This window comes from Cnephaeus nilssonii, assembly GCF_951640355.1.
Source record: "Cnephaeus nilssonii genome assembly, chromosome: 16".
Lineage (NCBI taxonomy): Eukaryota > Metazoa > Chordata > Mammalia > Chiroptera > Vespertilionidae > Cnephaeus > Cnephaeus nilssonii.
The window spans coordinates 7,388,566-7,415,005 of NC_137087.1; the positions used below are offsets into that span (position 1 = coordinate 7,388,566).

At 43.4% G+C, this 26,440-nt stretch overlaps 2 protein-coding genes across 6 annotated transcripts in view; one reads left to right on the top strand and one right to left on the bottom strand.

Moving 5' to 3' along the window:
• The first annotated feature begins 1,314 nt into the window (after positions 1 to 1,314).
• The window catches only part of LOC307112768 (WASH complex subunit 2A-like), a 70,075-nt gene continuing 44,949 nt past the window's right edge, over positions 1,315 to 26,440 (top strand). For all 5 annotated transcript variants that reach the window (XM_079793719.1, XM_079793721.1, XM_079793720.1 and 2 more), the window contains exons 1-11: positions 1,315 to 1,455; positions 1,544 to 1,672; positions 2,411 to 2,575; positions 8,903 to 8,965; positions 11,751 to 11,924; positions 14,751 to 14,844; positions 15,774 to 15,835; positions 16,976 to 17,023; positions 23,204 to 23,314; positions 24,011 to 24,092; positions 24,644 to 24,712. In XM_079793719.1, the coding sequence (XP_079649845.1) occupies positions 1,453 to 1,455; positions 1,544 to 1,672; positions 2,411 to 2,575; positions 8,903 to 8,965; positions 11,751 to 11,924; positions 14,751 to 14,844; positions 15,774 to 15,835; positions 16,976 to 17,023; positions 23,204 to 23,314; positions 24,011 to 24,092; positions 24,644 to 24,712 (1,000 nt within the window). In that variant the 5' untranslated portion in view covers positions 1,315 to 1,452. The remainder of the gene's footprint in view (positions 1,456 to 1,543; positions 1,673 to 2,410; positions 2,576 to 8,902; positions 8,966 to 11,750; positions 11,925 to 14,750; positions 14,845 to 15,773; positions 15,836 to 16,975; positions 17,024 to 23,203; positions 23,315 to 24,010; positions 24,093 to 24,643; positions 24,713 to 26,440) is intronic.
• On the bottom strand, positions 20,620 to 23,197 carry LOC307112772 (cytochrome c-like). The gene has a single exon (XM_079793730.1). The coding sequence runs from the start codon at positions 22,876 to 22,878 to the stop codon at positions 22,534 to 22,536; it is 345 nt and encodes a 114-aa protein (XP_079649856.1). The 5' UTR covers positions 22,879 to 23,197; the 3' UTR covers positions 20,620 to 22,533.

Below are 26,440 nucleotides of genomic sequence, written 5' to 3' on the forward strand. Positions count from 1 at the left end.
AACTACCAGTTTGTTCTTTGTATTTATGAGTTTGTTTCTGTTTTGTTGTTGTTGGTTCATTTGTTCACAAATATTTGTCTTTTTCTCTTGGACTTCTTTCAATTGGTGTAATACACTTCCGGTCTATTCTTGTTGCAAATGGCAAGGTTTCTCTTCTTTTTGTGTGTGTGATTGACTACTATTGTTTAATGGTCACCATATGACAGGCACCATGCTAGCTATTGAGCAAATATCATAACTTTTACTGAGGAAAAAACACTCGAGGTTAAATTACTGGCCACTGGGCACACAGGAATGGAAAGATGTTGGGATCTTCATTTTTAAAAGAAGTTGATCTAGTGGTGGCCTGTGTGGCTCCGTTGGTTGGGCATCTTCTGGTGAAGGGCACATACCCAGGTAGCAGGCTCGATCCTGGAGGCAGCCAGTCAATGTTGCACTCTCTCCCTCTCTCTAAAAATAGATATTAAAAGTTGGTCTGTCACTGGAAGGACTCAGCAAAGAGAATGTCAAGTAAGTGAGAAAGGATGGCCAGATCAGAGTTGAGATGCATTCGCAGGCAAGGATCAGATTATAAAGGGTTTTTCCTATCATATGATTAGATTGGACTTGAATCTGAGTGCAAAGCCCAGAGAGTCAAGTGTTCGGGTCACTGAAAGAGGTACAAACAGGACGAAAGTGGTAAAAAATTAATTTGTTAGATCATCTGGGAACCAGACGGGCTGAGCCCCCAAATGGCCCGAGCACCCAGGTACGAGGAGTCAGATTTTAAAGGACTCGGCAGGTGGGGCGGTCGGGATCCAGGGCAAGTCCGGAGGGGAAGTTACTAATCTTAGCAAATGGAATGTGGTCCAAGCGAAAGGGAATGCCGCTTGGAGATGATCTAAAGGTCAGTTTCCCAGGGGAGGGGATATCCATTCCATTATTTGATCAGACCTGACCTAAAGGATTTTAAGTAGGTCCCGCGCAGTGAGCTGAAACCCAGCTTGCCATCAAAAGACGGGCGGTGATCAGAAAAGTGGGTTATTCCTCATTTACTGAGCGCCTGTGCGCTGACCCGCAAGGGGGCGCCCTCCCTCTGCCCGCATCTCCGTCTAAAGCCCGCGGCCCCGGCTCCACACAACCTCCTTGGGAACGAGGGGCTGGCGGGGAGCTCCAGGGTGGAAACCCGCCGCCTGGGCCCGCCCGCCGAAGAGCTCGCCCGGGGCCCGGCACACCCACCCCAACTCCCGGCCCTTACCCAGCTGCCAGCCGCTTAATTATCTCTCCAGCGGCGGCCCCCAGCTTCCTTCCGGCGCCGCAGTCCAGTCACGTGAGGGCCCGGTCACGTGCGGCCAGGGCACGTGAAACCGGTCACGTGTGGAGGAGCGCGGCTGGGGGCTCGGCTTCCGGGACCTGCGGGCCGGGGCGGACGCGGTCTGCGCGGTGGGGGCCCCGCCGAGGCGCACTGCGGGGATGGTGAGGGCGGCCGCGGGCTGGTCGGGCCGGGCCGGGCGGGCCAGGCCGCCGCCGCCGAGCTCAGCCTCTGCTTGTCCTTCCGCTGCAGATGAACCCGACGACGCCCGGGCAGGAGCGGGCGCCCGAGCCCGAGCCCGAGCCTGCGTGGCAGCGGCCCTGGTCGGTGGAGGAGATCCGCAGGAGCTGCCAGACCTGGTCGCTGGCGGCGGACGCGGGCGTGAGAGGCGGGCCCCGGGCCGGCCGGGAGGGACCGCAGGGGAGGAGGCCGCCTGGGGGGACGCCCGGCCTGCGAGCGGGAGGGCTGGACCCCGATTCCCCCTCCACCCAGTCCGTCCCGCTGCCACCGGTCTTAATGAAACCCATGCCTCTCGCGCTCGAAAACTCCCCCCTCAGGGCCCAGGCGTCAGGGAGAGGGCGGGCCCGGGGGCCGTAGCCCTTCGTGCTGCCCCGCGGACTTGGCCGGGATCGGGCTTCTCTTGCTGAAGGGGCAGGTGCCCATCCCTGCCCGCGGCATTGCTGTGGCACCTGTGAGGCGAGTCCTTGCTGGACCCCGGGCTGTGGGGCGCCAGGCAGGCCAGCATGAGGTTATCCTGGAGGGGTTCTTCAAGCTCAGAACTGTGACTCCAAAGTCGCATATGAATAAGACTTTTTAAAAAGTAGTGATTTGTTATTTACCCTTTGTCTGTAATCCCTGTAGAATGACAACCAAGGAGGACTTTAAAATTCCCACAGAAAAGAAATAGCGAGTGCCCACTGACTGACTACCTGCCACTGGCTTGATGCGCTTTCTAAGTGTTCTTCAATGCCACTTGGCCTTAGCCCCCTCCAAACCAGCATCCCTTGTACATTCCAGCGCACGCACACAGAGGTGAAAGGAAATGGGTTTTTTGTTTTGAGACAAAAAAAATAGATGCATATAATATTGATACTTGTGTACGTTTATTTTTTTAAATAGTTACTCCAGTTTCTACAGGAATTTTCACAGCAGACTATCTCTAGGACCCATGAAATCAAGAAACAAGTGGATGGACTAATCCGGGAAACTAAAGCCACAGATTGTCGCCTGCACAATGTCTTCAATGACTTCCTTATGCTGTCAAATACCCAGTTCATTGAGAATGTGAGTTACTTGGCTACGTCAGACTTGTAAATAATGCTTTCTGGAGTAGCAAGAGATCTATTACTAGTTTCCTAAATTTTGAGGCAAGTGGTGGTTCTTGGTACTTTAAGCTTCTTTCTCTAGGATTAACATCTTTTAAAAAATTAATAAATTTTTTAAGCCTTTAAAAAATTTTAATTATAAAATTTTCTCATATTCTAGCCTTTTCATCCCTTTTTAGTTTTGAGAGTAGTCAGCAGTTGTGCTGAATGGTGTGGCACTCAAACAAGCCTTGTTTTGGCATATTCTGTAAAGATCGTCTGGGCCACCAGCATGTGACTATAGTTACAGAATGTTCCATTATGTTCAGATAAATTATATTAAAGGCATGCATGTGTCAACTTGGAATATTTTCAACTAGCAATGATGGCTGAACCTATGACACAGAATCAACCCTAAACAGATTACTGAGCTGTACACCAGGTGTAATTTTATCTGTATGTTTATTGAATTTCTGTTAAGTGCTAGGTTTTTGTTTTTGAAGATTTTTTTTTGTGTGTAATAGTTCTGTATTACTGTTCACTTCTTGGATTCCCTGTTTCCCATCCATCTGTCCATTGCCCTTAGTTCTTTGTCTTCCCGTTTCAGTCTGCAGCCAGAATTTGTCTCTGGATGTGACTGTTGGCACTGCCAAATTTAACTGCTTCCCAGACCACTATAATGCGTGTGATACATGTTCTTTTCATTCATGGCAGAGCATGATGTTGTTGAGAGTACGACTAAAAGTATCTGTAGGCTGATAATGTATTTGGCAGTGATTTGGCTCTTAATTTCCTCAAATCCTGACATAACTCTAGTTTGTGTGATGGTGCCATTTGGTTTCTTGCTTTATTAGAAAGATATTCAAAGTCCTGGGTTTTAGTAATTAACCTTTGGCAGGGACAAGGTTGCAAACTGCATTATGGAATTAGTGAAACTGAAGAGCATTTAGGCCTTTGTAGGGCAAGAGAAATCAGTACTGTTAGTAAAGGCTCCAGGGACGACTCTGAAGGAGGAGAAATGCTAATTAACAGTGCTTCAGTGTGTTACCAGAAAGGAGCACAATTCTTAATTACTAGTTTGTTAATTTAAGAATTTTGTCCTGAAACATTAATTGACCTAGTTAATAACTTTTTTTTTTGGTTAGTTAATGACTTCTTTAGTAGTATTTCCCAAGATTATAATTTTACATTTATTGATATGCAGTTTCTCTACTGAATCAAGCCCCATATTTTTGCAAAATGTTTTATTCCTTGGGCCTAGCACGGACCTGATATGTAGGGACTCAGTGAATATTTAAGTGAATGAGAGAACACATACATGAAAAGGACCAGTACTGTGTATAGTCTGTTCAGAAATCCCCTGCCCCTGGTCCCCTTTTCTCCAGTTCCCCATCTTCACCTTTTACCAGGTCTCCCCAAATGAGGAAAAGATCCTCTGAGTGGAAATACCCAAGATATTTTAAAATCTGGGTACGACTAACTGATTTGAAAATGATCAAGACACACATGAACCTGTGAGCTCCACCTGGTAGGCTGAAGGAAGGGAGTAGCATTGGTTATCTGCTGTGTCTGGTGACCAGAGGTGTACAGTCTTGGTTACTCTAAAATTTTCCCTGGGTTTTATGTATTTGCTGGCTGGTTTCTGAGATGTCACGTTTGGCTTTCAGCTGCAGGCTGTTGATGTCTTGGGAGGTAGCTTTTTTTTTTTTTTTTTAATATATTTTATTGATTTTTTACAGAGAGGAAGAGAGAGGGATAGAGAATTAGAAACATCGATGAGAGAGAAACATTGATCAGCTGCCTCTTGCACACCCCCTACTGGGGATGTGCCCGCAACCAAGGTACATGCCCTTGACCGGAATCGAACCTGGGACCCTTGAGTCCGCAGGCCGACGCTCTATCCACTGAGCCAAACCGGTTTCGGCGGGAGGTAGCTTTTAATGACAGGCAGGAAAAAGGTAGGATGATGGTGCTGTTCAGACTTAAGCATGAACCTCAACCTTTTAGGGAAAATGTTCTCACGATTTGAATTCTGAAGCTGCCATGTCTTAAAGTTTCAATTTTAAGAATTACTTGCTGGGGCTGGTGTAGTTCAGTTGATTGAAGCGTTGTCCAGTACACTAGAAGGTGGGGGGTTTGATTCTTGGTCAGGACACATACCCAGGTTGTCGAGTATAGGAGACAACAGATTGATGTTTCTCTCTCTTTCTCTCTCCGTTCCTCTCTAAAATGTCAATTTCAAAAATTACTTTTTTGTTTCTGTGTGTGAAAATTACTTCCCAATTTTCTGATCTTTATAGAACAATTAGGAAAAAGGATATGGAAACTGAAGAAGCATCTGCAACTTTGTCAGCTAGAGCAGAGCCATTTTGGTATATATTCCAAATTCATTTCCCATGCAGACCATGGGCTTTAAGTTTTCTTTCTTGTTATAAAAGTAATGAACACTCATTGTAGAAGAGATTGGCATAAATAAAAAATATTAAAGTGTAAAAATGTAAATAAAAAATCAACTATAATTTTGCCACTCCAGTGAACAAACCATGGAACATTTGGCATATTTCTTTCTACTCTTTTTAACTTTAACCTTTTCTAGATTGCCCTGTACACGCGCGCGCGCACGTGTGTGTTTGCAACCTTCATTTTTCTTAATGCTAATTTGTTTTAAGCATTTTAACATCTGTAGGGGTTTGTGAACTTTATTTTTTTTATTCTAGAACAATAGATCATAATCCTATCTAATAAAAGAGTAATATGCAGATTGATCATCACTGCAACACACAATATAGCTGCCTCCATGTGGACACAATATGGCCACCACAAGATGGCCAGCAGGAGAGGGCAGTTGGGAGGCACCCAGCCTGCAAGGGAGGGCAGTTGAGAAGGACCAGGCCTGCAAGGGAGGGCAGTTGAGAGGGACCAGGCTTGCAAGGGAGGGCAGTTGGAGGTGATCAACCCTGCAGGAGAGGGCAGTTAGGGGTGACCAGGCCGGCAGAGGAGGGAAGTTGGGGGCAAACAGGCTGGCAGCGGAGTGGTTAGGGGGTGATCAGGCTGGCAGGCAGAAGCGGTTAGGGGCAATCAGGAAGGCAGGCAGGCAGGCAAGCAGTTGGGAGCCAGCAGTCCTGGATTGTGAGGGATGTCCGACTGCCCGTTTAGGCCCGATCCCGGTGGGTGACCAGAGGAGCAGTTAGGCATCAATCAGGATCCCTACCGGGATCGGGCCTAAACGGGCAGTCGGACATCCCTCGAGGGGTCCCAGATTGGAGAGGGTACAGGCTGGGCTGAGGGACAACCCCCCTCCGTGCACAAATTTCGTGCACCGGGCCTCTAGTTTATTTCATAATCCTTCAAAATCAAAATTTTTAGTGAAGTGCTTCATATGCCTAGAAAAGAACAGATAACCACAGATGCTAACTATATGCACCATCCCGCATTAACAGATTTTAATATTTTTCCATATTTGGTTCAAATGCACCAACTTCCATTTTTTCCTTAAATCTAAACATTTTAGGTGAGGGCTTTTGTATTCTGCCTTTTTGTTCTTACCTGGAAAATTCATATGTGTGAATGTGTATGAATGCATACATCTCATCTTGGTTTTTTTCTATGTGGTTGACCTCACTGATTTATGTCTATTAATGCATGTGTGTAATATGTGTTTATGTGAAAATAAAATCAGGCTTACATGTAATTCTGGCCTCTGTCTTTTATTATGTTTATCTGCTATATGCCAGTATCACAATCTTAAATACCATAGATTTCTAATGTCTTCATAGGGCAAGTCCCCATGACTTTTCTTTTTCCTTTTTTTATCCTCACCCGAGGATATTTTCCCATTGATTTTTAGAGAGAGTGGAAGAGAGAGGGAAAGGCAGAGAGAAATATCAATGTGAGAGATACACATCGATTGGTTTCCTTCTGCATGTGCCCTGACCAGGGCCTGGGCCAGGGAGTAGCCTGCAACCAAGGTACGTGCCCTTGACCAGAATGGAACCAGGGACCCTTTGGTCCACAGGCTGACGCTCTATCCACTGAGCCAAACTGGCTAGGGCAGTGATGGGCAACCTTTTGAGCTTGGTGTGTCAAACTTCGCCAAAAAACAGCATAACTCTGGTATTGTGTCACTTTGAGGAAAAAACTAACTCCAAGACTCTAGTCGCAAATGTTTCATCCTCAGGAGCAGCAAATGTTTCATCCTCGGCATGCGGCTGCGTGTCATCAGAAATGGCTACATGTGTCAGTGCTGACACGCGTGTCATAGGTTTGCCATCACTGGGCTAGGGCCACATGGCTTTTTTTGATTCAGAATTTTCATTGTTGTCCTTGGCTTTTTACTCTTCTATGTGAATTTGAGAATTACCTTGTTAAGTTCCACAGAAAATCCTATTAGTATTTTGATTAGAGTTGCTTAGAATTACAAATTTGGTGTTTGAGAATTGATCCGGACATTTAAAAACAATGTTGTCTTATCAGATTGGCAGATATCTTTTTTCTTTTAATATCTTTTTATTGATTTTAGAGAGAGGAAGGGAGAGGGATAGAGAGATAGAAACATCATCAGTTGGCTCCTCCTGCAGGCCTGCTACTTAGGATCGAGCCATGGGAATGGAGCCGTGACCTCTTGGTTCCTAGGTGGACACTCATCCACTGAGCCACACCAGCCGAGCTTGGCAGATATCTTAAAAAGAGATAACATCTGCTGGAAAAGGTTTGGGAAATGAGCACTTGAAACATTATTGGTGATAGTGTGAGTTATCACAGATTTGTGGATAATACTTTGGAAGGAGCTACTAAAAAACAGTTTTGTTCTTGGACTTGGCAAACCTATTTTGGAAAACCTATAGAAATAAAAGGGCCAGGGTCTAAGACTATATGTGTGCATATGTTTACAGCAGTTTGTTTATAAAAGCAAAAACTGGAAATTTCCTTAATGTTCACCAGTAGGGAGCTGTCCAATTGTGGTTGAGTTCATACCATAGAATATTATGCAGATATTACAAAGATTAAGTCAAATCTGTGTTCATTGACCCAGAAAGTGGCTTACGTGAACATTAAGTGAAAAAGTGGGGCAGAGAACTAAGTATAGTACAAGTGGATGCTTATTTAAAACAAGGAAGGATGGGAGAACTCTGAATATGTTCAAATGTCTGTACGCATTTGTTTAAGAGCCACAGGAAACAGAAGAGCACACACCACATTTAAACTGGTTATTCCAAGGGTTAGGTTGGAGGTAGGGAAGGAAATACTTTTAAATATATCACTTTTCCTTACTTATTTATATAATTTTATTGATTTCAGAGAGGAAGAGAAACATCAATGATTAAAGAAAACCATTGATTGGCTGCCTCTTACAAACCCCCTACTGGGGATCGAGCCCACAACCTGGCATGTTCCCTGACTATGAATTGAACTGTGACCTCCTAGGCTAATGCTCAACCATTGAGCCACACTGGCCGGGCTCCATGTATCTGCATATTGACGTTTTAATTTTAATTGAGATACAATTTACATTCCATAAAATTCACCTTTTTAGTAAGTGTGCAAGTCAGTAGGTTTTGGTACATTCACGAAGTTTTGTAACTGTTACCAGCATCTAATTCCAGAACACTTTCATCACCCCACTGTTGTAACACTTGTTGTACTTGGGGAGTTTATAAAACGATAAGTACTGTAAGAATAACAAAGGAAATCGCAGTGAGTTGCTGGAGTGATGGCTGTTTTGGGAAAGAGGCCTTTGTGTCCATGCCCGTGGGCCAGTCAAACGCCTAGCCTGCAGGCAGCTCATTTGTGGGCGGCATGGCTTGTGTGTTTTCATATAAATAGGATAATAAAATGGACCAGCTACTTGAAGCAACAGAATGACAATAACTTTTGCCTTTGCCGTTTCTATTGCTCCAAATGTTAAAGCTCATGTTACCTAGTAGATACGTTCTGCCAGTTGACATTCTTAGTAGCCTCACATTTGAGTTTCCTGTATCATTGCCCCGTCAACACTAAGTGTTAGGTTAAGCAAAAAGGTGTGAAAACTGGCATCTTATGGTTTTTGTGACTCTGGTCAACAATGACATTGAACTTGGTTTCAGTCGGCTAGTCAGTTGTGTCTTTTTTTTAAATTTAGTTTTGGTGAATTGACTATTGATCTTTGCATTTTTTTGTCCCTGACTAGTAGCTTCAGCCATTTAAAGATAATTTTTTCCTTGTCTTGTATATTGAATTTACCCTTTTTATTGCATCTTGAATTCTTTCATTGTGATTTATTCCAAATGATGTTTTAACCATTTAAAAATGAACTTGCTTCCATGTTTAGCGTGTATACGATGAAGAAGTGGAGGAGCCGGTTGTCAAGGCTGAGGCAGAAAAAGCAGAACAGGTACTTGCATGAATCACTCTTCTGTGGAGTTGCTGGCTGAGAGATGAAAGTAGTGGAGACTTGTAAGGTGGCCAGTGTGGGGTGGATATTGGGGAAATGGGGAAGGCTGCTCCTATCAGCCCAACAATTGAAGTCTTTTACTTCAGAAATTTAGTATGTTAAAAAATACATAGTCAAGTTCCAGCATTCCAGCTTAGGAATGGAGCCCAGTTCAACAGAGATTTTCTGTAAAGGGCCAGTTAGTAAATATTTTAGATTTTGCTGGCCTCATTGGTCTCTGCCTCTTTTTTGTCTTTTTTCTTTTCATCCTCCTATTCCCTTTCTCTCCTCCCTTTAAAAAATACAAAAACCATTTTTACATTGAGGGCTACCCAGGAACAGGCCAGAGGCTGGGCTGTAGATGTAAGTTCTTTGAACACTGTTTACCTGTCCTGTCATGATGACTCCTTTGATTCTTACTCCTGCCAGTGAAAAACAGCGGGGAGGTGATGCGGGATTAGTCCTCACTGGGGCGCCTCCTAAGTGCTGCAGGATGTGGTGAATGCGTGTTAACTCGGGGAGATTGCAGGGAGCTTGTGACTAGGAGAAAGGCTCTGCCTTCAGGAGGTTACGTCTTGGTTGGGGTGACGGATGTAGCACGTCAGAGCTGCGTGACGGCTGCTTCAGAAGTTCAGATGCAAAAGAGCTCATCAAGGATGAGATGTTAGCTGGCTGAGGAAAGAGAGGCCAGGTTTTAGGGCATTTCAGCAAGAAAGAATGCCACAAGCTAAGGTTCTAAGGTGGGGGTGTAGCTGGTATTTTGTGGACTCTGTTAGTGGAAAATCCTGGCGGTCAGAAAGGAAGGAAAGGTGGGGGCGGGTGGATGCTGGAGGGCTTCGTGAACTCCGTGGCTCCCTGTGTTCTTCCTGGGTCCTCACCATTGCCAAAGCCTAGACGCTGGCGCTCTGGCAGAAGTTGTACCCTTCCCCTCCCACTCAGGGAGGCACAGTGCAGTGTGACCAAGTTTATTATGGGAGGCGCTTTGAATCAGCTCTAACTTACCTAGAAAATATAAATCATTTTCTACTTTATCAGTAACTGACTTGTAGCATATGAAACTGTTGGACTGGGAAAGGATATTAGAAACCAGCTACAGTTCTCCCTGTTCCCAGCCTTGTTTTAAATAAAAAGCTTTTAACAGTACTACTTCTAATAGAACTGTTTTTAATAGTACTCAAAGATTTGCTAAGTCTTTAAGTGCAATAGTATCCAGTTCCACCAAGACAGGCTCAGTTTTAAAGTGAAAGTATTCAGTGAACTATGTTTAATTTTATTTTTTTGTTAAGTGTCACCCGAGGATATTTTTTCCCATTGATTTTTTAGAGAGAGTGAGGGCGGGGGAGAGGGAGAGAAACATGGATGTGAGAGAGACATATTGGTTGGTTGCCTCCTGACTGGGCTAGGGATCGAACCTGCAAGCCAGGTATGTGCCCTTGACTGGGAATCAAACCTGAGACTCTTTGGTGCATGGACCCATGCTCTAACCACCTAGAACACTGGCCAGCGACAGTATATTTATGTCACAAACGTATGTTCACACCCTTAGTACAGTGTTAACCATTTACTAGCACCAAGCATACCAGGTGGAAGAAAGGTGCAGCCAAAACAAAAAGCTAAATCAGAAACACTTCCATATTGTCATCAAAATGTATCGTTCTCAGAGGGTTTTCCCTTTGGCCCTCAAAACGGTACTGTATGGTTTGGTTCTTTCTATAATTATGTATCATTTTCTAGAATATTTGTGAAGAGGGGAAATGACACTGCATTTTTTTCAATATTTCTCAAAATTGAGGCATAGTTGAGAGTATGAGGGAACAGTCGTTGGGAGCCGCTCCTGTAGGAAATGGAGGCTGAACTGTTTGCAGCAGGTCGGTGCTTTACACACACTCCCAGGGCGAGTGGGGGAGCTGGTTCTAGGATGAGGAACAGGGTAGATGAGAGATGAAACTGACCTCCTCCGGGTTTGAAACAAATTTATTAAAGTAACTGCATTTGTCCAATTATTATTCTATTTATTGTTATTTTTAAATATATTTTTATTGATTTCAGAGAAAGGGAGTGGGAGAGATGGAAACATCAGTGATGAGAGAGAATCATGGATCGGCTGCCTCCTCAAGCCCCCTACTGTGGATGGAGCCTGCAACGCAGGCATGTGCCCTGACCAGGAATCTAACCTCTACCTCCTGGTTCATACCTTGACGCTCAACCACTGAGCCACCCTGGCTGGGCATTATTATTATTTTTAATTGTCATTGAAAAATGACACCTCTGGGTGGAGTATTTTCTTTCAGGTCTTTACTCCTAAAATTGTCCAAAGGACCATTGACCAGGGTTAGTGGGATACAGTTACGGTGAAGCTAAGTCTAGGCCCTTCACTCCTCTGGTACCAGGGAAGCGAGGTGCCATTTGAGGGCTTGTGATGTGCCATTAACTGTTAGTGTGCTTTCACCTACGTTGTCTTGCTGAACACAGTAGCGCTTTTATTTTCATAGATGATGAATCTGGGGCCCTGGGACCTTAGGTACTTGGATCCCTGTCCTGAAAGTGACAAATTTGACATTTAAAACTTACTCCGAAGTCAACGTCAAGGCATTCCTCAGAATCTGCCTTTTGGTAGCATTACGTTAGCCTTTTGAATGAAGGTTTTTTTTGGAGCACGAGTCTAGGCTTTAGAGAACATTTGTGGTGTTTTATTACGGTGGAATCAATATATTGAAGATCCATGCTGAACGGTATTTTTTTGTAGGAGAAGACGCGGGAACAGAAAGAAGTGGATCTGATTCCTAAAGTTCGGGAGGCTGTGAACTACGGTTTACAAGTATTGGACAGTGCATTTGAGCAGCTAGATATTAAAGCAGGAAACTCAGACTCTGAAGAAGATGATGCTAATGAGCGGCTGGAACTGATCCTCGAACCAAAGGTAAAGACATGCAGTTCAAATACTTATTGTTGCACCTGTTGTGTTTTGGACACTTGAGCAAGTGAGCATGTGACTCAGCGTTCTCGTATCTGGAGGTCAGAAGGAGGAAGGAAAGGTGGGGGCGGGTGGATGCTGGAGGGCATCAGAAAAACTTGCTTTACAAGAGCATTGATTGAGCACTTACTTACCTGTGTATAAGGCAGCATGCCACGTTAGGGGATACGAAGTTTCAGGGCATGGTTCCTTCTCACAGGATGCTTATTACAGCATTACCAGACTGTGGGGGAGAGGAGACATTTATGAGTGTCACCATCATAAGTGCCCTGAGAGAGAATTGATTTCTATGCTGGGAAAGTTCGGGTAAAGAAAAGACTTGAATTGTGTTTTGAAGAATGAGAAGAAGGCTCATGAAAGGTAGAGGTTGTTGGGATCCTGAATTCTGTAGCTTGTGCTAAGGGAGACTGCAGAAGTGTTGAAAGGCATTTGGGTTGTTTTCAGATTTTGGCTATTACGAATAAAACTATGCACGTTCATGAACAGACTATTAGCCCAATAGATATTTATTGCTTTGCTATTACTTTCTCTCAGATTGTCAAAGGAGACAATTGGACAATATCAAAATGGCTCAAGTAAACAAAAAAGTTGCTATATTGCTTTTGAGAGTCCTTGTGACATGAAAGTGTCTTACGAATTGAAATGCTGCAAAATGAAACTTCTCTTGTCATTCATTTAGCTGCACTTTTCTCTTTCAGTTTGAGCTTAGTGTCATACCAATTCTGGCCTGATCCCTGCTTTCCTACTGTTGGGATTTAGAAGTTAGCAGTGGACTCTGGGAAATGTATTCCTTAGCCACACTATTAGTCCCAAGTGGACTTGGGAAGGCCTCCTAAGTCAGTGAACAGTTTGCCCAATTATCACTTTCTTTTTTTTAATTTTAATTTTAATTTTTAATTTCAGAGAGAAAGGGAGAGGGAGAGAGAGAAACATCAGTGATGAGAGAGAATTATTGATCGGCTGCCTCCTGCATGCCCCCTAGTGGGGATTAAACCCGCAACCCTGGCATGTGCCCTTGACCGGAATTGAACCCGGGACCTTTCAGTCCGCAGGCTGACGCTCTAGCCATTGAGCCAAACTGGCTAGGGCCCAATTATCACTTTCTTTTCTTTGCACTGAATTGATTGCTGTTCTTTACCCTTTACATTCATCTTCCCGAACTTTTTGTTGTGTGAAGCATCAGAACTATTCTTTCTCCCTCATCCCGGGGTCTTCTCTCAGGACAAGTCAGCTTTTCCTCCTGCAGTGGTGATGGGAGGTTGTCCTAGGGGTGGAGTGCCTTGTCCTTAAATTTTTAATGTGTGTGATGGGTGGGTCTCCAGCATATACTATCATGTACACTGTCTCCTTCATTTTGTTCTGATGTTTTATCATCTGGTCATTTTACCAGCTTCACTTTTCTAAGTTACACAGTGTGAATAATACCTGGGGGTTATTATTATTTTCTTTTAAGTTTCTTTTTTCTCCCACATAGGTTCACATCCATCTTAGACATATGTTCATTATGTTTTCTATAGATGTTTGCATATTTGTCGTTCTTTTTTTCCCTCTAGCCCATGCTTCATGTGCTCTCCCCCAGCCTTCTCCTTGGCTCTCTGATGCAGTGTGAAGGAGGCCTCGAGTCCCTTTGTTCCTTGTTTGTGACCTGTTTGTCCATACCTCCTGCCTAAAACCAGGACATACTACCTACCTTCTCATTCTATCCTATATAATAAAAGCCTAATATGCTAAGCATCTGGTTGTCCATTCAACCAATCAAAGTATAATATGCTAATGATATGCTAAGGCCACTCAACTGCTCGCTATGACAGGCACTGACCACCAGGGGGCAGACAGTAGACCAGTCGCTATGACTGTACTAACCACCAGGGGGCAGACACTCTGACAGGTAGGTTAGCTTGCTGCTGGGGTCTGGCCAATTGGGACTGAGTGAGATGTGTCGGACATGCCCTGGAGCCCTCCATGATCCCTCCCCGGCTGGCCAACCTCCTGCGTCCCTCCCCGGCCCTATAGTGTACCGGTGGGGTCCCTCGGCTTGGCCTGCGCCCTCTTGCAATCCAGGACCCCTTGGGGGATGTTGGAGAGCTGGTTTTGGCCTGATCATGCAGGCCAGGCTGAGGGACCCCACTGGTGCACAAATTCGTGTTCCAGGCCTCTAGTAGTCATAGAAAACCATTTGGGTTATTTCCTCAGTGTGCTTCTCTCCAGATTTAGGACTCTTTTTGAGGATTCTCAAGATCGATTGGTTGAGCCTTAGCTGGTTTGGCACAGTGGATAGACTGTTGGCCTGCAGACTGGAGGGTCCTGGGTTCGATTCTGGTCAAGGGCACATGCCCAGGTTGCAGGCTCAATCCCCAGTAGGGGGCGTACAGGGAGCAGCTGATCAAGGATTCTCCCTCATCATTGATGTTTCTATCTCTCTCCCTCTCCCTTCCTCTTTGAAATCAATAAAAATATAAAAGATTGATTTTTGCTTACCAGTGCTGCTTTTTTTGTTGCTGTTGTTAATCCTCACCCAAGGATATTTTTTCATTGATTTTTTTTTTTTTTTTAAGAGAGAGTGGAAAGGAGAGAAACGTTAATGTGAGAGAGACACATCGAATGGTTGCCTCCCACACACACCCCAACCAGGGCTGGGGATCGAATCTGCAACCCAGGTACATACCTTTGACCGGGCATCAAACCCGTGACCCTTCGGTGCACAGGATGATGCTCTAACCACTGAGCAACCGGTCAGGGCTTTAATGGCTTATTTTCTATTATTTTTCACAGGATCTGTACATTGATCGTCCTTTACCTTATTTAATTGGGTCAAAGCTGTTCATGGAGCAAGAAGACGTAGGTCTTGGAGAACTATCCAGTGAAGGTATTCTTTGCACCAAATATTTTAGTTACTTTTAACATTTATATCATTTTATTTTAAAATAATTTCAAACTTTGCATTAATGTTGTAAGAATAGTACCAAGAACTCTCACATATCACACAGCTTTACCAGTTGTTAACATTTTGCCACATTTGTTTTGCCTTTCTCTCTCTATGTATATACATACTATTTTTTTCTGAACCTGTTTGAGAGACAGCAAGCAGACATTATCACTGTCACTTCTAAATATTTCTGTGCATATTTTCTAAGAACAAGGACATTCTCTTATGCAGCCACACTATCATGAGCAAAGTCAGGAAATTTTACTGGACATAATACTATTAGCTAATCCTTGTTGCTAGTTGTCCCATGGTGGCCTTTATGTCACTTCGTTCCTCTGATTTGGATCCAGGGTTGCTCGCTGCATTTAGTTGGGAAAAAAAAAAAGGCTTTGCTTTGCTTTTTATAACCATGACATCTTTTTCTTTATTTTTCATAATTTTTTTGTAATTAATAAGTATCTTGTGGGGAGATACTTTGAGGCTATGTAAGTATTTAATTCCTCACTATAAGAGACTTTTAATTCCAGTTAATGGTGTAGCTAGTTTTATAAGCATTTCTGTGATGCTTCTATATGGTGGTTTGTGATTTTGAGAAGAAACTAAGCACATTTTCTTTTTTAATATATTTTTTTATTGATTTTCCACAGAGAGGAAGGGAGAGGGATAGAAAGTTAGAAACATCGATCAGCTGCCTCCTGCACACCTCCTACTGGGGATGTGCCCGCAACCAAGGTACATGCCCTTGACCGGAATCGAACCTGGGACCCTTCAGTCCGCAGGCCGACACTCTATCCACTGAGCCAAACTGGTCAGGGCTAAGCACATTTTCTTACGAATATTTGTGATAACCTTATCTTTCTTCTAAACAGAAGGTTCAGTAGGCAGCGATCGTGGCAGCATTGTGGACAGCGAAGAAGAGAATGAAGAAGAGGTAAGGACTGTTCAGTGTGTCCAGGTCAGCATTGGCAGGAAACTTAGGGTGTGTTTAGCAGGCTAAGTAAATAACATGTTTGTGAATTAGCAATATGTCTTCATAAATCTTTCAACAGTGAGAGAAGCCATATTGTGAAGTTTTTTCCTTGGGATTGGATTTCATTTTTGTCTTGTGAACAAAAACAAGGAAAACTGCTTTAATCCCTTTTACCATTTCTCTCCCTTCACCTCCCCACCAAGTCCTCTTTATACTAATACATTTTGAGAGGGCAGCTTAGATATTTTGGTGGGATCTCTTTCTGACATACAGTCTTTGAGTAAGTTCTGTCTTTGAATAATTTTAGGAAAAATGTACACTATTGAAACCTTTATTATAAAACCTTCTAGACCAGAGTAATGCTTAGAGCGTCCACTTAGTGTTAGCTGTGTTGTTGCCACTAACGTCTTCATATCCAGACTATAATTTGACTCTGCCCTAGGGCCTCAGGGTCTATGGACCTTGACCACTGTTGTATCTGGCTTTGTTCCTTTAGACAGAATATTCTTTATTGCAAAGGTTAGAGATGTTTGAGTGTAGATTTCTAAAAGGAAATAGTATTGTATGCATATACTTCTCTCTTTTTCTCTCATCCTCTTCCCCTGCCCTCCCTGCCAGCCCTTCAAACAAAACATCTAACAGTGGGAAATGAGCTTTTCTTAAATAACCTCACCATAACTGCTTTCAGCCATCAATGCAAGTCTTACTTAAACACTGATGTTCCTTTCTTGGGCTTGATGAAGTAGGTATCCTGTTTAGAAAGGAATCTAGAGAATGGAGTATAAAAAGTAAAATAACATAAACCAATTTTGGATAATTTAGTTAATTAAATATACAATTCTTACTTTAAATCCAGTGGATAGTGCAGATGGACGTGAACAAATGGTTAGAGATGTTTTAATTAACCACAAAAAGATTACATATTGCCTGGAACAGCCCTGGGTGATATTGCCAGCTATCCACCTCATGTAAACCTGATGCTCAGGTGACCAGTATCAGTAGAGACCCAGTGTTGAGGGGCCCCAAAGACTTAGACTCGAAATTATTTCTGTGCTTCAGAGTAAAACCTCTATTAACAACAAAGCCTTTTTCCCCCTAAAGGAGTCAGAGGAAGATTTTGCCAATCACAGTGACAATGATCAAATCCAGGTAAGGCTCATATTAAAGTGATTTTACTTTTAGAAGTTAGTTGAAGCATACTAACTAGGTACTAAAATTACTTTTGAATGACTTATGAGAAAATAAGGATTTATTCATATTTACAACTAATTTTCCTTCAAGCATTTCATGTTTTTAGGCTACTTCCATATATATATATATAATTTTACTTTATAGTTTTATCTTAACTTTTCTCAGGGAAAAAAAAAGAAGCAAAAAATAAAATTGAGAAGCAGAGCCTCTAAAAGATAGCCCCAGTTACCCAAACTGAATCCCTCTCTCCATTTTAAAATTTGAGACAGTATAGCAGTAACAATAAGGCTCAAAAGAATCTTCTAATCTTACTGTGTTAATATCTTTGTCTTAATTTTATATGTCCTGCCCTAGCCAGTTTGGCTCAGTGGATAGAGCGTCGGCCTGCAGACTTAAGGGTCCCGGGTTCGATTCAGGTCAAGGGCACGTACCTCGGTTGCAGGCTGCTCCCTGGCCTGGACCCTGGTCAGGGCTCATGCAGGAAGCAACCAATCGATGCATTTCTCACACATCGATGTTTCTCTCTGTCTTCCCCTCTCTCTTCCACTCTCTCTAAAAATCAATGGAAAAATATCCTCGGGTGAGGATTAAAAAAAAAAATTTTTTTTGTGTGTGTTCTACTAAGGATGTATTCTTTTTATCATATATACATAATTTATTTTCTGCTACTTTATATTAATATAAGTTTTTTCTTGTACTTGTCACTTTAAATAGTCTTTGTAATTTGCTTTGTAAACTATATACAGGGGTTGGTAAAAGTAGGTTTATAGTTGTTTGTATGGAAAAAGATATGCAGGTTATGATTATTATAAGAGCTTTATTAACTATGTGTTTCATGTACTCAAAACTCAACTTATTTTTGCCCACTCCTATATATGTGTATATATATTTTTTAATCTTCACCCAAGGACATGCTTAGAGAAAGGAGACAGATAGAGAGAGAGAGAGAGAGAGAGAGAGAAGCACCCATTAAGAGAGAAACGGATCAGTTGAGTTCCATACCCAGGTATGTGCCCTGACTTGGAATCGAACTGGCAGTCTTGTGGTGCACAGGATGGCACTCAACCAGCAGAGCCACTCCAGCCAGGCTAAACTTCTGTTGTTTTTTTAAAACATATTTTTATTATTGATTTCAGAGAGGAAGAAAGAGGGAGAGAGAGATAGAAACATCAATGATGAGAGAGAATCATTCATCGGCTGCCTCCTGCATGCCCCACACTGGGGATTGAGCCCACAACCAGGCATGTGCCCTGACCGGGAATTGAACCGTGACCTCCTGGTCATAAGTCAATGCTCAACCACTGAGCCAGGCAAACTATATTTTTAAGCACACTAATACATGATACTGTCATAGTCTCTAAATGTATATGGAAAATGTCTTATTTTCAGGATTTTATTTTTGAGATAATGATGTATTCAGTATTTTCATACAGAAAACTCCTTTGCTTATGTGAACTGCTTCCTTAGGCATAAGGTTGTGTAGAGTTATACTAAAGGCTCTGGATATTTACTGTCTGATGGACATTCCAAGTAACAGATTGTGCATAATGATTTTCCTACAATCTCCTCAGCACAGGGGTTGTGAGTTCTGTTACTGTGATATATGTACGGTGGTATATAGAGATTGTCCCAATTTGCATTTGTTTCCCAATTGGGAAATATATATTTTTTGTTAATCCTCACCCGAGGATATTTTTCCACTGATTTTTAGTGAGAGGGAAAGACAGAGAGAAACATCAATGTGAGAGAAACACATCGATTGGTTGCCTCCTGCACAAGCCCTGATCAGGGCCTGGGCCGGGGAGAAGCCTGCAACCGAAGTACGTGCTCTTGACGGGAATCGAACACAGGACCCTTTTGTCCGCAGGCTGACACTCTAGCCACTGAGCCAAACTGGCTAAGGCTCATTGATTTTTAGAGAGAGTGGAAGGGTGTAGGGAAGGGGGAAGAGAGAGAGAGAGAGAGAGGGAGGGAGGAGGAAAAGAAGGAGGGAAGGAAAGAGAGAGAGAGAAAGAGGAAGGAAGGAGGAAAAGAGAAAGAGATAGATAGATAGATAGATAGATAGATAGATAGATAGATGTTGATTGGTTGCCTCCTGCCCACTCCCTGACAAGGGACAGGAATTGAACCTGTACTGTAACCCACGTATATGCTCAGGAATTGAACTGGGCTGATGCTATAACCTTTGACCATCACTGGCCAGGGTGGGAAATATCTAAATATATATAAAAGCCTAAGTGACCATTATGACCAGATGACTGGACGACTGGCCGGTAGCTATGATGCACACTGACCACCAGGGGGCAGATGCTTAACATACAAGCTGCCCCCTGGTGGTCAGTGCACTCCCACAGCCAACCTCCTGCAGCCAGCCAATCTCTCATGCCCACCCCCCCCCAGCCGGCAAACCTCCCGCAGTCCCTTGCCCCTCGCCCCTGCCACTCCCCCGCACCAGCTGGCCAGCCCCAATTGGCCCCAATCACCGGCCAGGCCAAGGGACCCCACCCATGCACGAATTTGTGCACCGGGCCTCTAGTCTATATATATAAAAGCCTAAGCGACTGCCGCAACCGAAACAACTGAACGGACGACCGAACAGGCTGCGTGGGGCGACCAGGCCAGCAGGGGGGTTAGTGAGGGATGACCAAATGACTGAGCAGCAGGCTGCGTGGGGCGACCAGGCCAGCAGGGGCGTTAGTGAGGGATGACCAAATGACTGAGCAGCAGGCTGTGTGGGGCAACCAGGCCGGTGGGGGGGCAGTGAGGGGCAACCAAACGACTGAACAGCAGTCTGTGTGGGGTGACCAGGCCGGCGGGGGGGAGGGGCAGTTAGGGGCGACCAGGCCGGTGGGGGGCAGTTGGGGGTGATCAGGCCAGCAGGCAGAGGCAGTTAGGGGTGATCAGGCTGGTGGGGGGGCAGTTAAGGGCGACCAGGCTGGTGGGGGGCACTGAGGGGCAATCAGGCCAGCAGGCAGAGGCGGTTAGGAGCCAGCAGTTCAGATTCGTGAGGGGTCCTGGATTGGAGAGGGTGCAGGCTGGGCTGAGGGGACCCTCCCCCTCCCATGCATGAATTTCGTGCACTGAGCCTCTAGTTTGTTTATAAAAATTTTCAGCTATCAATTGAAGGATTTAGTACTTTTTGGTTGGTACTTGTATTTTCCCAGTTGTATGTTGCTAGTCTCTATATTTTTAACTAGAGGCCCGGTGCACGAAATTCATGCACGGGGTGGGGGGTGTGTGTGTATCCCTCAGCCCGGCCTGCCCCCTCTCCAATCTGGGACCCCTCAAGGGATGTCCGACTGCCCTCTCATAATCCAAGACTGCTGGCTCCCAACCACTCGCCTGCCTGCCTGCCTGATTGCCCTAAACCACTTCGGCCTGCCAGCCTGATCACCCCCAACCACTCCCCTGCCAGCCTGATCAATACCTAACTGCTCAACTGCTGGCCTGATTGCTCCTAATTGCCCTCCCCTGCCAGCCTGGTCACCCCTAACTGTCCTCCCCTGCCAACCTGGTCGCCCCCAACCACCCGCCCTTGCAGGCCTGGTCGCCCCCTACTGCCCTCCCCTGCAGGCCTGGTTCCCCCCCCCCCCCAAACTGTCCTCCCCCGCTGGCCTGATCGCCCACAACTGCCCTCCCCTGCCGGCCATCTTGTGGTGGCCATCTTGTGTGTTGGGGTGATGGTCAATTTGCATATTACCTCTTTATTATATAGGATAGGATTATATAGGATAACCCAAATTCCTTTCTGTGGAGATCTGTAAATTCTGACAGTTTTTCAAACAATGCAATATAGTGATCAAAAGCATTGGTTTAACCATTTGTTCGTATTGTTCGTATTTTTGTGTCCCACAGTTAACCTCAGAGTTCTAAAGATTTTAGCATAGTGCCTGGCAGTTTTTTTAATTTTAATTTTAATTTTTTAGTAACTAGATTACTGTTTTTTATTCACCAGATGCTTGCAAATGCAAAGTAGAAAGAATATATCATTAATTTGAACTAATTTAAACATTAGACATTCTTTAAAACAATTATACCAGTGGCTGTTTTTTTAAAAAAATGTATTTTTTACTGATTTCAGAGAGGAAGGGAGAGGGAGAGAGAGATAGAAACATCAATGATGAGAGAGACATTGATCAGCTGCCTCCTGCACATCTTACGAACCTGCAACCTGGGTATGTGCCCTGACTAGGAATCGAATCATGACCTCCTGGTTCATAGGTTGATGCTCAACTGCTGAGCCACACTGGTCGGTCACCAGTGGCTGCTTTTATCAAATTGAGAGCTTAACAGATAAAGCTTAGTTTGAGCCTTCCAGTCTTCATCCTCTCACATCCTCCAGAGGTAACTGATGTTATGATCTGGCAGTGTCTATGTCCAAGTGTTTTTCTTTGTTTTTACAAGTATATCTGTGCCCATGCAGATGGCGTAGGTGTGAGGGGGTGCAGAGTATAATACTGGGTTTATCATTCAGAGTTTTTTCACTTGATTCCTTGGATAGCTCTTCAATTGTTGCAGCTTATCCTTTTAGTAATTTTTTTTATCTGTGAGTTTGTTTTTAATTATCTTAAGCCTTATGATGACATAATTTACCACTTTGTGTTGATGATTTAGTATTCTCTACTTTAATCCTAGTGAGCTGGCAAAAGCACCATTACCAGTCACACACATGTATTCAAGACAATCCTGAGGGGGCGAGTGGGGGGCAATGGGGGAGGGATACGGACACATATGTAATACCTTAATCAATAAAGAAAAGAAAAGACAATCCTGAATTATGACTTAGTCTGACTTAAAGAATTCACAAAGTTTGCTATTATATCTTGTCACGTTGAATTTTAAAAGCACCTGACCTTAAAGGTCATCTATAAAACGTAGAAGTGTTAGATACTCTTTATTTGATATTATACATAAACCACACTAAAATGCCTTTCACTCAGTAAAAGGCAGCAGTTTAAATACAGGGAATTTTATTAAAGTGGCATAGTTGGGACCAAAAAGATAAAATGGTCACTGCCAGCTTATCTGCAGCCCTTCCTTTTAACAGGCTGATGAACACAACTTGAACCACAAGCAAGTCTTTCAGGTCTAAGAGACAGTGAAGGGCTTTCCTCAGAATTTAAACATATTAATACAACCAGTCATAGAAATCTAAATATAAGCCAATCTCCTACAGGTTCTGAGATGGCACTCCCACCTCTGAAAAGTTGAACACTAGGAATCAAGTCCAATCATATTTTTAGAAGGGAGGACAGTGACAGGGCTTGCTGAAGCAAAATTATCATCAGAGCTCAAAAAGCTGACCATATTCATTTAACCACAAGCCAGTCTTATTTAAATCAGGACTGCCCGAAAGAAATGCTCTATTAGCCATTCATGCTCTGAATTCTGGTGTATGAGATCAATTTAAATATGGTACACATAAAAAAAAGTCATGAGACCTTTGTAATAAATAAGGCAGTGGCCAACTATTCCTCATGAGTAGTTTTTTTGAGGTAAGCTATCAAGCCTGCCCTTTCTGCACTCTTCTCAATGCCAGCGATGAGCATTTTTGTTCCAGGGATGTACTTCTTGGGATTCTCCAAATACTCCATCAGTGTAGCCTCTCCCCAGGCGATCCCTTTGTTCTTGTTGGTGTCCATGTAAGAAAGTCCAGGGGCCTGACCTGTCTTTTGCCCAAAGAGACCATGGAGATTTGGCCCAGTCCTGTGCTTGCCTCCCTTCTTCACAGTATGGCACTGGGCACACTTCTGAACAAAAGTCTTCTTGCCCTTCTCAACATCACTTATTTTTAAATCGCTCATTAGTCGCATTCGACACGGCGATTCCCACTCGCAAGCCAGACGTCCCGCTCTCTAACTCCTTTAGTATTCTTATTGAGTATTAGTATTCTTATTAAGATGGGATGATACTTATTTAGTTTAATCATTTCTCTAGTGATGGATATTTTTAATATCTTATGTTACTATTATATTGTGCTAAAAATAAATGTGTATTATTTGTTCTAGCACATGTACTGCTTTATAGTTTGCTGCATTTAACGAACTTACAGTTTTGCCTAAAAGCTAAGTAGCAGTATCTCTTTTTCAGCTTGGTGACCTTATCTAACAGTTCTAATCTGGTGGTTTTTACTCTTAGCACACTGCACAAATGAGTGATGAAGAAGAGGATGATGATGGCTGTGACATCTTCACTGACTCTGAGAAGGAGGAGGAAGATATTGAGGACATTGAAGAGAATCCTAGACCTGTAAGAAAATATGGTTGCTACCTCTTGTCAAGGTTTAGAAGTAATACCTAAGCCTCATTCCTTGTATTGTGTTTGTATTTGTAATCATCTTATTTCACATCATATTTGTATTTTCAATTACACTTTTAAAAATAATGGTTGAGCATCTCAGGTTACCTAGCCAGTATCACTTTCTGTTTCAAATGTTACAATTTTACAAGTCAGATCATTTAAAATAGATTCAGTTCCAGAGTTTTAAGACCCTAATACTCCCTCCTTTCCCCCCACCCCAAGGACTACATGGAACACCCATGTCAGGTGATCTGTATAGGGTTCATATGTTTATTTTTCTTTATTTTTTATCTTTATTGTTGAAAGTATTACATATGTCCCCTTCTTCCCCTCATTGATCCCCTCCAGCCTGCCCCTGCCCCCCTGCCCCAGGCCTTCACCACCCTATCATTTTTCTTTTTATTGAATTTATTGGGGTGACCTTGGTTAACAAAATTACACAGCTTTCAGGTGCACAATTCCACAACACATTATCTGTACACTGTATTGTGTGTTCATCACCTAGAGTGCATCTATTTAAATCCAATTTTCTCATCATTTCAATTTCTTTGCCATTAATTAAAAAATTTGGTTAAATATTCAAAAGTAAACTGTACTAGTTTGTCTGTTACAAAAAGTGATTCTTTCGGTCTCTTCTGCCTGTAGAAAAGACCCACATCCTTCGCTGATGAGCTGGCTGCTCGGATCAAAGGGAGTGCTACGAGCCAGATGGAAGAGGAACAAAGAGGTACCCCCCCTCCCCCCCCCCGCCCTTTGAGATGAGTTAACAGTGGTGGTGGGAAGTACAGAAACCTCTCTGAGGGCAGAGATTTCTGTTTAGGTTTACTAAAGCACAAGAGACTTACATTGTACTTCTTATTCTTTTTTGGTTTATAACCTTTGATAACTAAACACAGTGGGCCCCCACCCCAAATGCACAAATACGCATTTATATAACATTGTATATGCAATTTCAGGGGATCAGTGGATACCTCAGAGAAGCATGGGCCCCAGTGTATTCTAGTGATTGAACAGGGTGGGAATAGGTCAGGATAGTTCTTTCAGCAGGTGCAGACCTGTTATGCATGTGACCCTAATATGTAAGTTGAGGCTTTTTGCTTAAAAAGAGGCACCTTTGTCAGGCACTGCCTGAAGTGGTCAGGTGGAGGTGATGTGTGAAGTTGAATGGCTTGCTCTGAGCTTAGGAGTCATGAGGATGACAGATACATGTGTACAAAATCAATAGATAGGTACCAAGCATAGATGGAGTATGGTTAAAACTGTGACATATTCTTCAAGCCTTATCTACAGAAGCAAAACCTCAGAAGACACTGAAAGAGAAGAAGGAAAGAAGAACTCCCTCAGATGGTAGGCCTTTTCTCTCAATTCATTTCTTTTATTTTTTGCATGTGGCTTTCCAGGGTCCTCTTTATTTTATCTTTTTGAATTAAATTTATTGCGGTGAAATTGGTTAATAAGGTTATACAGGTCTCAAGTGTACAATCTTATGATGCATCATCTGTAATATTGCGTTGTGTTCACCACCCAAAGTCACATCTCCATCACCATATATTTGACCCCCTTTACCTTTCCTACCCCCTACCCCCTTACCTGTGGTAGCCACCATATTGTTGTCTGTCTATGAGTTTTTGTGTTTTTTTGTTCATTTGTTGCTTTCAGTTTTATATCCTACATATGAGTGAAATCATACGGTTCTTAACTTTTCTGTGACTTACTTTGCTTAGCATGATATTCTCAAGATTCATCTATGTTGTTGCAAATGGCAATATTTCATCTTTTCTTATGGCTGAGTAATATATATGTAACACATCCAGTCGTCTGTTGAAGAACACTTCAGTTGTTTCCATGTCTTGGCCACCATGAGTAATGCTACATTGAACATAGGGGTACATGTATCTTTATGAATTAACTAGAGGCCCGGTGCACGAATTTGTGCACTGATGGGTCTGGCTGGCAGGGGGGAGGGGACACGGGTGGTTGGCCGGCCAGCCCCGCCCCCGATCAGGGTGGGGGGGGTGATCAGGGGTGGGGCCGGCCAGGGGGAGGGGCCGCGGGCAGTTGGCAGGCTGGCCCTGCCCCCTGGTCAAACTCCCAGTCGAGGGGACAATTAGCATATTAGCTCTTTATTATATAGGATAGGATGTTTTCAAGTTTTTCTGGTAGATACCCAGAAGAGGGGTTGCTGGGTCATATGGTAACACTATTCTTAATTTTTTGAGGAGCCTCCACATTGTTTTTCAGAGTGGCTGTGGCAGTTTGCATTCCCACCAGCACTGAATGAGCATTCCTTTTTTTTCCACAACCTCTCCAATACTTGTTATTACTTGTCTTATTGATGATAGCCATTCTACCAGGTGTGAAATAGTATCTCATTGTAGTGTGTTTTTTAAAATCCTCACCTGAGGATATTTTTTTCCATTGATTTTTTGAGAGAGTGAAAGGGAGGGAGGGAGGAGGAGGAGGAGGAGGAGGCAGAGAGAGAGACAGACAGACACACAGTGATGTGAGAGAGACACATTGACTGGTTGCCTCCCTCACATGCCCCAACCAGGACTGGCTATTGAACCTGCAACCAAGGTACATGCCCTTGACTGTGAATTGAACTTAACACCCTTTGGTCTGCAGGCCAACACTCTAACCACTGAGCAAACTAGCCAGGGCTTTCATAATTTTGATATGCATTTTCCTAATAGCTAAAGAGGTTGAACATTTTTTCATTAACCTGTTAGCTATCCTCTGCCTATTTTGTAATTGGCTTGTCTGTTTGTTTGGTGTTGAATTTTATGAGTTCTTTATATACAGGGATGGGAAAAAGTAGTTTTATGGTTGTTCATATAGAATATAATACAGCAATTAATAAGTAATGCAAGAATAAATTGCTTACTCACAGCTGTAAACCTAATTTTGCCTATGCCTGTATTTTGGATATTGACTTCTTGTCAGAGCTGCTGTTTGCAAATAACTTCTCCCATTTGGTTGTCTTTTTGTTTTGTTAACAGTTTCCTTTGCTGTGCAGAAGCTTTTTGCCTTTATTTCCTTTGCCTTTGGGGTCAAATTTATAAAATCTTCTCTATG

Coding starts and splice junctions, on each gene's coding strand:
- LOC307112772 (XM_079793730.1), bottom strand. CDS start 22,878: ATGCGACTAATGAGCGATTTAAAAATAAGTGATGTTGAGAAGGGCAAG.